Here is a 15946-nt window from a genome sequence, read left to right as displayed (position 1 = left end):
GAATGTTTAAACATGGATTGTACATGCATTGATATTAATTTTTGAAAAGCAATATTTTATGAAAATCTCTACTCTATGCAGATGGTCTTGACACAACCTGTAAAGACACTCAGAAGAAATCAAAGCGAAAGGGAAGAAACAGGCAGGAGATCATAAGTGTCTCTCAACCAGAACCAGAGCCTGTGAAAACTCCTATTGACCTGATGAAGGTACGACAAACATTGAAAAAGTCTTTCATTAAGTCTTAGTGGGCAGATGGAGTTACACAGAGCTTTGCCCTTGTTAGGCACAGGAGAACAGCAGTCCAGCTTCAGTGAAAAAGAAGAGCAAGTTTGTGAATCTCTATGCCAAAGAGGGTCGAGACAAGCTGGCTGTTTTGCTGCCCGGCCGTCAGCCCTGTGATTGTCTTGCTCAGAAACACAAACTCATCAACAACTGTCTGAGCTGTGGCCGGATTGTGTGCGAGCAGGAAGGGTCCGGTCCATGCTTGTTTTGTGGCAGTCTGGTGAGCTTGATCTCTGTTGCCTCAAAAATGAATAAAAGTCAACCCATTATTTTTATTCTTGACATCATTTGTTAATACCGCCTGCTTGTCAGCGAGTGGTAGTTCACCCTTGTGTCCAAAACGCCCAAAGGATAAACATTTCCAGGTCATACTTTATTGCACAATCAGAAAGAAATTCTACTGTATATTGCATGGGGTTATTTGAGAAGATGAATACAAACCTATTTTTAAGGACTGATATTTGCAATGCAACATTTTACGTGAATGTGAATTTAAGACCTTTCACAAACATTTCAGGTCTGCACTAATGAGGAGCAAGAAATCCTGCAACGAGACTCCAACAAAAGTCAAAAGCTTCGTAAAAAACTCATGGGAGGTGAGAAATAGGAAACTATTGTTCATTTCTTGTATTTGATATGATGCAACAGCCTATTCAGTTATAAAACATTTCTTTGTTTGTTATTGTACCACAGAGGGGTCTGAGCGGGACTCTCTGCCCCACCAAGAGGCCAAAATAAAAGCAGGACTGGAGAAAGCTGTACAGCATAAAGACAAACTTCTAGAGTTTGACAGGAACAGGTGTGTCTGTGTCTGTCCAAATACACTGACTATGGAACTAATCGCTTGGGTTAACCGAGTCATATCTTCAGCCCCTTTGAACTATTCACTAACCATCTGATCGCAATTGCACAAATAATGGGAATAACTTTCAAAAAACTACAAAATGTGATTAACTGACTTTAAGCTTTCGAATTATGTTGGTCCACGTTAAGTAAATAAGTTATCCTTGATCACATTTGTATAGTGCTTGAAATTTATGAATAGGCCCTAAATATCATTTAAAAAGATTGAATTCATGTAGCTCAAACAGTATAGCATGGAACTACCAGTGCTACTTTAACTAACCATGTAAATGGCCCATGATTGGTGGGCTTTTATGTCATGTCAAGTGGATGTTGCACAGTTGACTAGACTCTACTCTTTCCTTCAGCGTTACGAGAACACAAGTTTTGGATGATGAGTCAGATTACTTCGCAACGGACTCCAACCATTGGCTGTCTCCATGTGAGCGTGATGCATTACGCAAACGAGAGGAGGAGCTCCGGGAGCTTCGACACGCATCTCGCAAAGATCGAAAGATTACACTTGACTTCGCTGGGAGACGAGTGCTGGACGAGGGGGAGAATTTGACTCCTTACTACCAGAAGTAAGAACCTACAGTACCTGATTCTGTTAACGATGCATTGCATTGTTTGTTCCTGTTGCTTAATCTGCAGAGCATTATTGTATTAATAACGTCATGTTTATTCCTCAGGTTCTGAATTTGATTTCCAGGGAACACGCCAAAAAAAAGTGTAGCTTGAATGCAATGTAACTCGCTTTGTATAAAAAATAAAATGCGTAAATGCAAATTAAACGGTTATTTTGGTTGTAACAGGTTTGATGATACCGTCAATGCCATCAACTCTGGTTCTTTTGGACATACGACAAAGAAGTCTGTTTCCACTGATCGACAACACCTCAGAGAGCTGGTTAACCCTAACATCGGGCAGCCGGCACCAGAGGTGGGTGCTAACAAAGAGCTTATAGTCTTTGGAAAGCAAAACGTATATAAACGCTTATTAGCTACACATAAAACTGTTTGAATGTCATCACTTAATAAAATATCAAACCGTTCGGCATTACAAAAAACCCACAAGCACACTTTATCAAACATTTCACAAAAAATGTATGACTAAGAGTATGAAATATCTGTTATATATTTGTGCTTACTCTGCTGGGACACATGGTAAAAGGGTTGAGTAAAAATCACATCAAAAATGGCTCTGAAGAGGGTAATGTTTGTGTTTTTACGTTGTATCAGTGGGTTGATGTGGGTGGTGGTAGCTCCTCGAGAAAGTCTACATCAAAAACTGTTAGCAGTGCCCAGGAAACTGAGCGCAGTCGACTGAGACTGCAAGATAGAGAGCTGCAGGAGATCTCAGATGGTGGTTGGTGTCTCAGCATGCATCAGCCATGGGCTTCTCTGCTTGTCAAAGGCATCAAAAGGTACAGATCAGTTAAACACAAACATACTGTATATACACAGAGCTGTAAGTCTAGCAAACACATTGTTTGTGTAGGGTGGAAGGCAGAACGTGGTACACATCCCATAGGGGGCGCCTGTGGATCGCGGCCGCTGCTAACAGACCCTCACCTCAAGACATAGCGCAGGTAGAGGCCATGTACCGCCACATTGATAAACAGGGTGAGTTTGTTGTCCAAACATTTTGGCCATTACTGTCTAAAGCTGCTAGATCTCACAAGATGGTACATGGTGCAGTCAGTGATTTTTTTGTTTTATTTATATTTTATTGTGCAGAGCCTCAGTTTCCATGTGAGTATCCTACAGGCTGCCTGCTCGGCTGTGTCAACGTCACAGATTGCCTTCCTCAGGAACAGTTCAGAGAGCAGGTCAGTGTCTCTTTTCATCCATCCATCCATTCATCCATCCATCCATCCATCTATAGACTGATTCATCGTCTGTAGCTCGAAGTTCATCTGGCTCGAAGTTAACTTCCGGTCTGTGTTTGTTGATCGGTCTGGCAAGTGGCTAATTATATAATTATTTATATTTTATTAAATTTTTTTGTATAAAATGTTTATTAAATAAACAATTTGTTGAAAGGGTCATGTAATGGGTCGCATTTAAGTTTAACCAAGTAACCAAGGTTCTTCTACTGGTAACCCAAAATAAAACTGGCTAGACAATCCTTTAACCTTCTAGTCAATGTAATTTACTTGTTATTTCTTTTGCTTGTTATCAGAAATAATCTACAGGGACTCTATTCTTTGCGGATGTGTACCGGAAGTTAAGTTCGGGCCACAAAAGCGAGCATGCACAGTATTGTGCACTTGTATTGGCAAGTGCCTCCCGATACGATACATATCACGATAGATGGGTCACGATACAATATATTGCTATGTATTTCGATACGATACACATTTGCGATATTTTGCATTACTTTAAATAGAAAATGTAAAAATTAGAGCTAGAAATACATTATGCTTTGCACCACCGGGGGTTTTCTGTAAGGATAAGTGTAAAACCATCCCTTACCTCTGCAGAGTGGCCATGATGTGCGATGCATGGACCTTTAGATCAGAGGTTTGGGTTCTCAAACTGTGGATTGCGCCCCTCATGTGGGTAGCTCAGGGGAATAAGGTGGCTCACGCAAGTCACTTGGCTGTTGTGGTGTATTACAGTTAAAACACTGATCATGGGCAGTATAAAACCCCTGCTTCATCCGTGCTGTAAATGTGCTGGTGTCACATCCGTGAAAGCACAATAAATGTCATTGTTACTTTTCTTAATAAACTTTTTGTCTAATGCACTGCAGTAGCCAAGTGACTTGTGTCATGACTTGCGAAGCCTACAAACAGCATTATTTTATATAACTCATTACTCCATGACTTATTTTGAAAACCAAAGCAAACCCACACATCAGCTCTGAGAGCTCCAAGCGTTCTTATGTTTTTCGCCATGCTCGCTTCCACCTCCTTTTGGCCGTATGTATATGACATGATTTAAAAAAAAATATCGATAGTAGAGGTATCACTATCGATACACTAACGAAAAAAAAAATATTGCGATAGTTACATGTAACTATATTTTTGCACAGCCCTATTGCACAGTAACGTTTGTTTATGTTGCTTTGAAACGTCTATACAAAACATTCGCTTTCATTAGACCACAGTTAGCGTTCAACAGTGTTCTTTTTTTGGCATTGGTTTTTTATTGAAAGTTTGGTGATTTGAGCTGTTGCGCTGTGTTTTTTAATTGTTGGTCTACGTATGTACTCATGCATCTGTTGAACGTCTTTGCTTGTTCTGGTGTCGGTTTGTGCCATGAACATTGTTTCAATATTTAATGTTCAAGTTAGTAATTACATTGTAAGGAAAGCGTCTTGATACTCTTGCATTCTATTCTATTTAGTTCTATCTTGGTGTTTTTAAATGTTAGAAGTGTAAATACTGCCTACAGTTTATATAAAGCGACATCTCGACTCTCGAGCATCCTCAAAACATTACTGCTCACGGTGCATTAAAACTGAGCAGCACGCAGCTGTATTCTGGCATACATTCCTCTCTTTGTCTGCCACCGCTTTGCCTGCTGTCTTCTTCTGTAGCCTACAGCACACTTCCTGCCTCATTTCCTCTTCTCCCTGCATGGCAGACTGCATGTAATAGAGGTGTAATTGCTGCTGCTGTATCACTGTCTGCATGAGCTCTTCTCTACTGCAGCAGTCGGGCAAACTCATTAACAAATGATTTAGGTTCACATTTCAGTCACGATCAAAAGAAAAATATAACACAATCATATAGTGTGCATTAATAGGAACGAAGCATATTTTTATGACCGCAAAATTTCATATTAATTTATATAGGAATTACACATTTTATGTCAAATTTAGTAGTAAAACATTTACAGTGAGGTTCTTTTCAGTAACATTCATGAATGCATTAGCTCAGATAAACGAACAATAACACAATTTTACAGCATTTATTAATCCTTGTTCATTTCGCATTAAATATTGCTAACTTTACCTATGTATTAGTAAATGTTGAAATATATATGTACAGTACTAAGATTAATAAATGCAGAAGGGAATGTGTGTATTTACATGCATTTATTTTGTCACAGTTTTAAATTACACTAGCATATAGATGCCAATGGCTTCAAAATGCACACAAGTGAAGCTGGTTTTAATGGAGTTTTGATGTCAGCCTACAGAGGGCGCAACACACCATTGGCTCTCACCATTAACCTCAGTTTAGTACTGCCATTTTGACTGCCACAGTGAAGTGAAAACCCAATATCTTTCTGTACTAATTCATGTCGTGTAATTACTGTCAGAATAGACACTTCTAACATTGATACAGTCCCTGTATGTTGGAAGCGAACATCCATATTGTGTTTATTATGTCAAGCGGATAATTTAAAGGGGATTATGTCCAGGTGGAATATTGCTGCCCCGCTCTGTCCTTGATTAATTATAAATCAATGAAGTCTATTACAGAGAGCTGTAATCTTTTCTCTTTCATCCCGTTTAAATGTCTGTGTGTGCATCAGACACATTGTCTACTTTAACCTCACAAAGTCTGCCTCGGTGCTTCTTAAAGGATTAGTTCACTTTAAAATTACTATGGAAAGTGAATGGGGGCAAATTTTGAAGTGATCTACTCCTTTATGAGTCAAACACCTTTGGTGAAGTTCACCTTAAAGCCAGAGATCTGCTTTTACATAGGGAGGTGAACGTTTTAGGTGATATTTCCAAGTGCATGCATTAGATTTGTAACGTAAAATGCATTGCGCTTTTAAAGGGTCTTACGATGCATTTAAAGGGAATTCTAAAAATTCGGTCATCATTTATTAACCTTTGTGTCGTTCCAAACCTGTATGCAACTCTTTCTGCTGTGGAACACAAAAGAAGATATTTTGTGAAATGTCTCGGTGGTTTTGTGTCCATGCAATGGATGTCGATGTTGTTTCGTTACCAATGTTTCTTAAAATATCTTTTGTGTTCTTAAAAATCGGTCAGGTTTGGAATAATGAAATAATTTGTATTTTTGGGTGAACTATCCCATAAGATATCCACATTTGGTCCATACATTCTTTTAGAACGGAATCCATGACTCTAGCATCACGTTCTGGTCAAACTTAAGACATTAATGGAATGTTCTTGTTTCTTTCCTAGTTTAACTCTCTTTTAATGTAACACCTCTGGAAATTCTTTAGAAACTCATGTTGTTCTAGTGCCTTGGCCCATACATAGGGATGATTTGAACGCTGTCAGTGCAGAATCCAGAACATTCCTTTAACATCTGGATCTTTCCCTGTACAATTTCATCTTTCCAAAAACACTCTGTTTTTTTCAACGTAGCCTTAACTTCCAATGGCACACGCCCAGAGCATTCACAGACCATCTAATACACAGCGCATGCAAAAAATGTGTTGAACATTTAAAACTGGTGCTTGGTTTCTGTTTTATTGTATGTAGATCTTATGGAAGTATGCGAGTGTGATCATGGGCGCTAGTGGCCCCTCTATTGTCTCTTGTTTTATTTGGAGCTTAAACTGACAGCACAAACATCTGTGACAGTCACCGCTAGCGTTCCCACACCCTCTTACTCTCATTAGCTTTAATGAGATATTGACACAGACACTGGTGTCTAAATTATGCACACTCGTTTTCCGCTGATGTATAAATAGCGCTGATGAAATGTAATTGCTCTTCTTTAGATCACTCACAGGGTGATTATGGGGAACGACTCTGAGAGACTTCTCGCTGTTGGACAACCAGAAAAAACATTCGCTCCCTCGCTGTTTTTCAGCCGATGGTAATAATTGGATGTGGAGTCTGACAGGAATGTGTTCTTTTGTTCGTGTTGTTTAGGGTTAGGAACCTAAATCCAGTTCTTATTTACAACCACTCTCTGAACCACATTTTTTAAGAACTTTTGGCTTCAAAATTTGAGTTCTTGAGTGTGTAAATTTAAAGCACTAACTGGACCTAAGGTCATAAATTTCATCCGAATTGAATTGTTGGTATAGTTAAAATGACATTGTGTTGACACGGTGTTATTGAATTCAGAAAAATAAAAACATGTTAGATAGTTTAAACTTTGTATTGCCTTCCAAAGATGAAGTCACTTTGGATGAAAGTGTCCGTTAGATGCTTAAATGTAAAAACAAATTGGAAGAATGCATAAAAAATTGCTAGAAATTGTGTCAATATCCTCACACAATTGGCATGATGTAGTGCTGGGCTCGTAATTGCGACCATTTTAGTCACATACAGTATGTTCCCTATATTTTACCTGTGACCTCAAAATATATTTGGGAGCATTTGTGTGAGTGCACATTTTGTTGTGGTGCGCCCTGTTTTCGTTACTGTAGAACACGCTAATAACTGCACAAAGTATGTACGTGCTGTGAGCTACAGTGACTGGCCTGGCCATTCATAAAGACAACGTGATTTTCCATCCAGCAGCGCTACTTTCCCACCATTTCTCACTATTTTCATGTAAACGCGCTAGACTAACGCTTTCAACATTCGCGAGCGTCTTTCGCACTAGTGTTTATGGTGGATTCACACAGTACGCGGTGGAATTGCCGCTGCCGTTCACAAAAAGATAAAATATTTTTATCTTCAGCTGCGCCTGCCGCTAAGAGCAATGCCTGTGGAAGTTGCAGGATTTTGGATGCACGAGCACCGCTAGCGGACCGCGTTTTGCTGCTTACCGCATGTATCCCTTTGAAAATGAACTGGACAAACGTGACTGCCGCGAATTGCTAGTTCATATTACGTTATTTTAAATACATTCACAGGCAAACCTTTTCAAAAATGGATCATCTGTCTCTTACATATGTGCAATGTTGGCATAAAACATGATGTGTTTATGTAGTTTTAACTGTTTCTCTGAAGGCTATGAGGTTTCAGTCAGTGGAGGAAGGAGGATTGACAGTGTGATATGATTGCCACCTCTGCTAACTAACCAGTACTATGCAAAAGCATACAGAGAAAACTACCACAGCTCTTTACTAAAGCTGCACCTGTTAAGAAAACAAAGCATACTTTTTGTACAATTACTGCCTGTCAGTTGAGTTTGTGATTAAACATTTTGCAGTGTTTACATTAGGGCTGTGCGATTTGGGGAAAATATCTAATTGCGATTTTTTTTGACAGACATTGCGATTGCGATTTGATTTGCGATTTTAACTTTTCTAGTTCAAGCTTCAGCTCAATATTGTTGTGTGGAGCACAGTATGGGTATAATTACCCTGCTGAAAGAAAACAACAAAAAAAACATTACAGAAATTCTAATTGTTTCCATTAAAACCATTACAAAATTCATTTTTGTAGTGTGTTTTGGGCATTATTCAAATAGGGCTTACTGTTGTTCAATTGGTTCCCAGCTTCAAGATTACATCACACCAATAGAATCCAAATACCAGTGTACACTATTATAGTTTCCATTAAAACAAATACAACTCCCATTGTAACCCTTAAATCCATAACATTTTCTATTGTGTTAGTGAATTATTAAAATAGTTCATAGGTTACATAGGCTGATTTATTATTTTTTAAGTATGTGGGATTTTTTAAAACTAGTAGAAAATGTGCTGAATGTTTAATTTCATCCAAGTGAAATTAGCAAAACAGTTAGATAGAATTTACATTTGTTTGAAACGCGGAGCTAGGCGTGAGTTAACACAGGGTGCGCGCGTGCGTCAAGGCAACAGGCTGTGTGTGCGCTTCAAGTTTAAACGGCTCGTCCACGAGACGCGCAACGCGGGGCAGAGACGCGCAAGTATGAAACAGGCTATGTGTGCGCATCAAGTTTAAACGGCTCGTCCGCGAGACGTGCAACGCGGGGAAGAGTCGCGCGAGTATGACAGGCTGTGTGTGCGGTCTTCTGAATTGGATGGTTCTTTAGTATTTATTTGCCTAATATGATCGATCTGACTCTGCAGATGCCATAATAACACACACTCTCTCTCTCCCGCTTTCTGTTTGTTTTTTTAATGACTTGTTTACGCAGTTGGCTGGGGCAGTGCTGATTAGGCATAATGGAGGTGCGCTCACTCAGTTGGTTAGCAAGAATGCCACTCAAAGCGGGCTTGGAACAGACGCGTTTCCTATATTTCACATCGTTTCTACATCGCAGCCTCTTGCGATTAGCAAATCGCAACGTCTCACATCGCGATTGCGATTCGATTTCGATTAATTGTTCAGCCCTAGTTTACATGTTGATTTTATAATGCCTACATTTTTTGCATTTTGTGTTTTTAAGGTGAATAATAGACTATTTTCCCCTATATATTTCATCATTGAGGATTTCTTTGAATAAATGTAAAAATAGTTCTCGTGAACTCAGTATCATGTCTCGTCACACCCCTACTAGAAATGTTTTGCATTTATATATTTATAGTTAGGTGCATTATATCATTATTAATATAAAGCTATATAAATTAGATCTGTTGCATTTGTAAATGCACATTTGTACAAATCTGTTCTGTTGGAATCTAAACTGATCTCATTATTTGGTAACAGGCTCCTCAGAGCAGCAAAGGCAATAAAAATTGCATTTCCTGCATACGAATCATTTTCGAAATCCAGTGATTTCCGCAATCTTGAAATTCCTCACAATTCCCACTCGGGTGTTGTTTGCCCAGCATCTGTTTTCAAGGGCTTTTCCACACTGATCCTGCGGAGTTGTCATAAAAGCGCGTGCTTGAGGTGCAGTGTGCAGCGCGAAGGCTTTTCATCCTCTGTTTTGAGTGCTCACAGCTCGGAGGCCGGCCATAAATCCAGTTTGAGGAACAGGAGGGGGGCGGAAAGGGATTGAGAGAGAGAGGCTAGGGATAAATGAAGCCTGTGGTAAAAGCCTCAGCGAGAAGCGTGGATCCCCGATTCTGTTGTCCTCCATCCCCTCTCAAAGAGAATTAGCGCAGGCTATGTGGCCTCTCCCACTGTAGTTTGTTCCCCTCCCTGTTGAAGAATAAAGGTTTGACTGGCTTTGGTAAGCAGCCTGGAGGGAGGGAAGGAAAAGAGAAGGGTGGTGGGGGCAGGTTTTTTTTCAGAAACAGGCTTACAGCATAGCCCATCTGTTTGGTGGCACTATAACAGTCTTGCAGTGTTAGAGTGCATTGAGATATTGATCAACGACCCCCGCTTTCAGGATTACCGGGAGAACAGCATCATCTGTTGTGCCGCTCCTCCTGCTTTATTTCGGAGATGGGGATCTTAATTATGTTGCTGGGTTGAGGAGCACGAGAGCCTTGTGTACATTTTCTACATATCTAATGTTTATTATATGGACCGTCACATCTTAAGTCTTTTTGTATTCCTTATGTAGTGCATGTGAGATGGTATTGGGGATAAAATTAAGAAAATTCACTTGTAGTTGTAAATACTTCTTGGTAGTCATAAAACAGCAATTTCCATGAAAATCAGTTAATGGTAACTATTGATCGCAAAGTGTGTCACTTTCTGTTTGAATTTATTCTTACTTTATGTATTGTGCACTGACTTTAATTCCTAAAATAAATTCTTACATTTGGCACTTAACCAGTGTTCGTTTTTCATGTCCAAAACAGAATTTATCTTACTATTTTACCATGTATTCTTTTTGTTTTCAGTCTTGGCTTTAAGACCGAACCATTAAGCAGCAAACAAAACAAAAGAAACACATTGTTGGCCGAAAGCCAGTCAATCCAACCCCCCCCAAGCCCACCCCCCCCCGTACTAGAAAGAAAGAGATTACCAGACAGAATTTCCTCTGGTAGACATTTATTTCTACATCTCGTATTCTGTTTAGGTTGATTCTGTTGATCTCTGTTCGCCCAGTGTCGTGATGTCCACAGCCATGTCGAGGTGATTACAGACACCGCTATTTGTCTGTCAACGATGCACTTTTTATTCCGCTGGATATGAGCAGAACAAAACAATTTCCCCTTCACTGTAGCCGAGTGTTGTATTGAACTGTATTGATTGAGCATAGGCAGGTTGTTGTGGCACACCGAAGCTGTGCTGTTGCTGTAATACTCCATCATTTGCAGTCTGTGAGTGAGTGTGCATGTAAATGTAAGGGCTTGGCTCTGCATTGCTTTAATTGGTTGAAAAGCAGTCACTTGCGCTGCAGATTGTTTAGGTTTGGTATGCCAGCAAGGAAGGTTCAAATGTAGCTTTGTATATATTTTTTGTAAATGCTGTATAATGTGGTGTGATATCAGATATACTGTATTATTTGATCAAAAATACTAAGAAAAGCATTAGTAATGTTGCAAATTGGTAGTACTGTTTGACAATGGTTTTAAGATTATTTTTTTATCTTTAGTAATAATTAGTGCTGTCAATCGATTAAAAAAATTAATCGGATTAATCACACATTTTTTCTGTGATTAATCACGATTAATCGCACACAACAATTATATTTTAAAATATACTTTTACATTTGAATAATTTCACATTTAATCTTCAAATTGATGTAGAAACAACATATTTCTTTAACAGCATCATTTTATGAAAGCTAACATTTTGATATTAGTATTGTAACTGATGTCTCTATTAAATTGATTATTTTAACATTAATTATAGCCATTCAACAGTATAATTGAGAGCTCATGTAGGAAATTGAAGGACACTTTACAGTCTTTAATGCTAAATTATAAATTAAATGCAGAAGAATTCTCATTAAAGCTATAAAATCACATTGATTTCTTCTTTTATTTTGTTCTTTGATTAACATTAGTGACAGGAGTCACAGCAGCACGTTTAAGAACGGGCCCCTTTAAGAGCTGTCTCAGTACGCAGATCTGACCGTCACCGCACTCCCATTTTCACAACTCTTTGCATTCATTTAAGATTTTATTTTACACTTTGAAGTCTGTGCTTAAGAAAATGCTAGACAAAACGGGCTTTCTGACATAATCTTGTGTGGTTTTATCCATTCAAGCACGAAAGAGAACTTAACACGGATGCGCTGTCTGACAGAGATTCACCGACGCAGCCTTCAGCCCTGACTGTTTACACCAGACTGGACCTCGCGTTGCGTTTTGCCGCGTCCCACAGTTTAGAAGCTGTCTATCTTCATTGAACGCCTCAAAGCAACTGTTTCAAATCGCGCTTAAGTGGTTTAAAAGCCTGTACACGAATAAGAGCGTGATTACATAATGTAACGCTAGACAAAGGATGTCAAAACAAACGGATGCTGCGTTAATTGCGATAAATATTTTCTCACGCGTTAATTTGAAAAAATTAATCGCATGCGTTAACGCGTTAACGTTGACAGCCTATTATCATATATCTATACAATTCTAATTTAATTAAAAATTTTAATATTTCTAGATAAATTTGATAATGCACCATAATCAGTTTAAAAGCTGTTCCTGGGAACTAAATTATAGAGCCGCTAAATTTGCCAATATTAATGCCAAAAGCTTTTCTTGTCTCAAGTCCAAATGTGTGATTATATCTAATTTTTTTATTTTTTATTTATTTATTATGAGGATCTAGTGACATAATGCAAATATAATAAAAAATTATAATCAGTCTCTACTGGTTCTAATCTGATTGGCTGATTCCAGTGAAATCCAAGGTCATACGGAACTGACGTTGAACGTCTTCATGAACTGTTTGATCACTCCGCACTAAATGAACCAGGAATGCTGTACCTCACAACTTTGCGTTACTAGGGATGTAACGATTCACCGTGAGCCGGTTGAAAATCGTTATAATGAGCGACGATTCAATCGGTTGAGGCTTGAACTGAATCGCAATACATTTTTGAACAGCAGGGGCCGCTTTTTCACTGCAAACCTAAACGTGGATGCTGATATTTCTTAAATGCAAAAAAATCCAAGAAAAGCACAGACAGTATTAGTTTGTTTATATTAAAGAGACTTTTTCTATTATTAATTTGTTATAAAATTGCAGTTTAGTTTTGTTATTTGAAATAAAACATAATTTTATCACAAGAAACGTGAAGCATTTAAGAAATAATGCAAGGGAAGTTGTTCATTTCTAATTTCAGTTCATTTCTAAAAAAATCGTGAATAAATCGCATCGTGAGATCAGAATCGTGAATCGATCGCATCGTGAGCTGAGTGAATCGTTACATCCCTATGCTATATTCTGAAGAAGATAGTTTGAGAGTGTCACGATAAACCGACGATAAATATCACGTGATTTATGCACAGCTTTTGAGTGAAGTACGGGAAAATGCTGCTGCATCCGAAAGCCAGAGGGCGCTCTCGTGCGGAAACTCCAAATACGCACTGCAGAAGAAGACCATAACACGTTCTAGAATCTAGGAAATGCCTATGGACATGTTTTTATCACTGTTACTCAAGCCTCATCAGGTATTTTTATGATAATAAAGTATATTTATAATGATCATGTTTGACGGGTGTTGCTTTTTCAAATGCACATTATAAGCGACTCAAACTCGCACTGCTTTTAGATCGAGCAGCATTTCCTACTGATCCCAGAGCCGTGCTTCACGGACAAGCTACGCATTAAAAAAATATCGACACATTGCATATCGCAGCCAGCTTGATTTCAATTGGATATAATAATTATCGTGCAGCCCTACTTAAGAAAACAAAAACAAATACTTGTTTTTATCCTGTGTAGTTTTACTTGTTATTGATGTTATTAGTTTTTTTTTCTCCATTATTCACATTGGAGTTTGGGTTCCTCGCCACAGCAGAGCAGTGCAGTGTTGGCTTGCTCACCGGGAGACTGCATTTATTTATTTATTCATTTATTTATTAGATATTATTTATTATAATGATCTTGCTTGGTCTATAAACACCATGCACTGTGCTGTGTTTTACCTTTCTGTGTTTTTCTTATTTTCAACTCAACTCACTTATTTATATAGCGCTTTTACAATTTTCATTGTTACAAAGCAGCTGCACATGAGACACATTGACTACAAGCAAAACAATCAAAGTTGTACCTGCAAAAACAAGAAAAGGTTGAAAACACAGAAGACAGACACACCCACACACAAAACACTCCACACACAGAACACGCACACACACACACACAACCGGACCCACTGCGCACGCACACACACACAACACACACACACACACGTACGTCACACAGACAAGTACGCACACACACACACGCTCAGTGAGAGCACACATTTAGGATATTTAGGATAAAGGAGAGAGAAGCACAGGTCAAATATAACAGATAATAAATTCCTATATGCAATATTAATTAAGTAAAACTTTAAAATTCTAAAGCAGCCCCCCCGGTCAGGCAGATAGTGCAAAAACAGTATGCAAACGGTGGCGAGGAACCCAAAACTCTAATCGAGAAAAAAAACCTCAGGAGAACCCAGGCCCAACCAGGGGATTCCAGTTCCCCTCTGGCAAAAGCTGCTGCCTCTGCACAAGCTCCAGAGAACTTGCACAACAAGGCTAAATAAAATAAATAAACTTAATAATAAAATAAATTATAGTTTAAGATTATCATTAATAATCTAATAGCATTTGAAGTTTTGTGGTGAAGACATGTCAAGAGACCGCGTCCTTCTTTATCCAGCTCTATCATCTCAGCTCTTGTCAGGTCCCCACTTCCCATTCTCCGCTCTACCATCAGGTCAGGCCATGAACTGCATCCTGCTCGCTGTGGTAACCTTGGAACAATGAGACAAGACTGGCTGAGAGTAGAGTACTGTTCTGTACTCTTTGATGCAACAAGTACATCAGTTGTGTTTTTGGTTCCGGTTGATCTAACTAATGCAGCCTAAACCCTCTGAAGATTTATATTATGGAAGAGTAGTGTATGCAAGATTAAAAAGATGCGTCTTTAGTCTAGATTTAAACTGACAGAGTGTGTCTGCCTCCCGGACAGTGCAGGGAAGACTATTCCAAAGTTTAGGCGCTAGATAGGAAAAGGATCTACCACCTGCACTTGATTTTGAAATTCTAGGTATTACCAACTGACAGGACGCCTGAGAGCGTAATGCACGTGAAGGACTGTAATACAAAAGGAGTTCATTCAAGTACTGAGGAGCTAAACCATGTAAGGCTTTATAGGTAATAAGCAAGATTTTAAAGTTAACGCGATGCTTTATAGGTAACCAGTGCAAGGTTGACAGAACCGGGCTAATATGTTCATACTTTTTTGTACGTGTAAGAACTCGAGCTGCCGCGTTTTGGACCAATTGGAGTTTTTGTAATAAGCCTGCAGGGCAACCACCTAACAGTGCATTACAGTAATCTAGTCTTGATGTCATGAATGCATGAATTAACTTCTCTGCATCTGAGATTGACAGCATATGACGTAGTTTAGATATATTCTTAAAATGGAAAAACGCAATTTTACAGGTGTTGGCGACGTGGCTATAACCTTTACAGGTTATTTGCTCCTGTATAGCTGCTTTGGAACAATGCACATTGTGAAAAGCGCTATATAAATAAAATTGAATTGAATTGAATTGAATTGATGCTTTCTCTTTAAAAAAAAAATTGGAATGCAATAAACAAGATATGAAATTACTAACTGCACATTAATTCGTTTGGTATAGCCGACATATAAACACGTGCACTGCGATCTGCACATGGGTGTACATGTGATGCGATGGGACTTTCTTTCATTATCATTATATCGATCACAGTTTAACTTCCAAGAATCAATATTATGTTAACACATAATATGAACGCTTACAGATAGTAAATAAACTTACAGACATATCTTTTTCCAATGCAAATATTGTTCGCTTTGTGAACCGAAACTAGGCTACTGCTTTACGATGAATGAGATCTAAATCTCAACACTGCGCAAACTTACTTTGGATGAGGACAGGCTATACACGTTTGATTAAATACGTTTAAATTCTGAAATGATAGCATAGCATCCGGTGAGGCATCACTGA

General features: G+C 38.7%; 1 protein-coding gene across 1 annotated transcript in view; it reads left to right on the top strand.

Annotated features, from left to right (window-relative positions):
- The window catches only part of trip4 (thyroid hormone receptor interactor 4), a 61706-nt gene that overhangs the window by 1326 nt on the left and 44434 nt on the right, over positions 1-15946 (top strand). The window contains exons 3-11 of the mRNA XM_057333532.1: positions 82-209; positions 287-505; positions 803-881; positions 979-1084; positions 1497-1712; positions 1944-2070; positions 2370-2554; positions 2629-2753; positions 2868-2959. Of these exons, the coding sequence (XP_057189515.1) occupies positions 82-209; positions 287-505; positions 803-881; positions 979-1084; positions 1497-1712; positions 1944-2070; positions 2370-2554; positions 2629-2753; positions 2868-2959 (1277 nt within the window). The remainder of the gene's footprint in view (positions 1-81; positions 210-286; positions 506-802; positions 882-978; positions 1085-1496; positions 1713-1943; positions 2071-2369; positions 2555-2628; positions 2754-2867; positions 2960-15946) is intronic.

This window comes from Triplophysa rosa, linkage group LG1 (assembly GCF_024868665.1).
Source record: "Triplophysa rosa linkage group LG1, Trosa_1v2, whole genome shotgun sequence".
Lineage (NCBI taxonomy): Eukaryota > Metazoa > Chordata > Actinopteri > Cypriniformes > Nemacheilidae > Triplophysa > Triplophysa rosa.
Note: the sequence above shows the minus strand (reverse complement) of the source record. Positions and strands in the feature narration are given on the sequence as shown.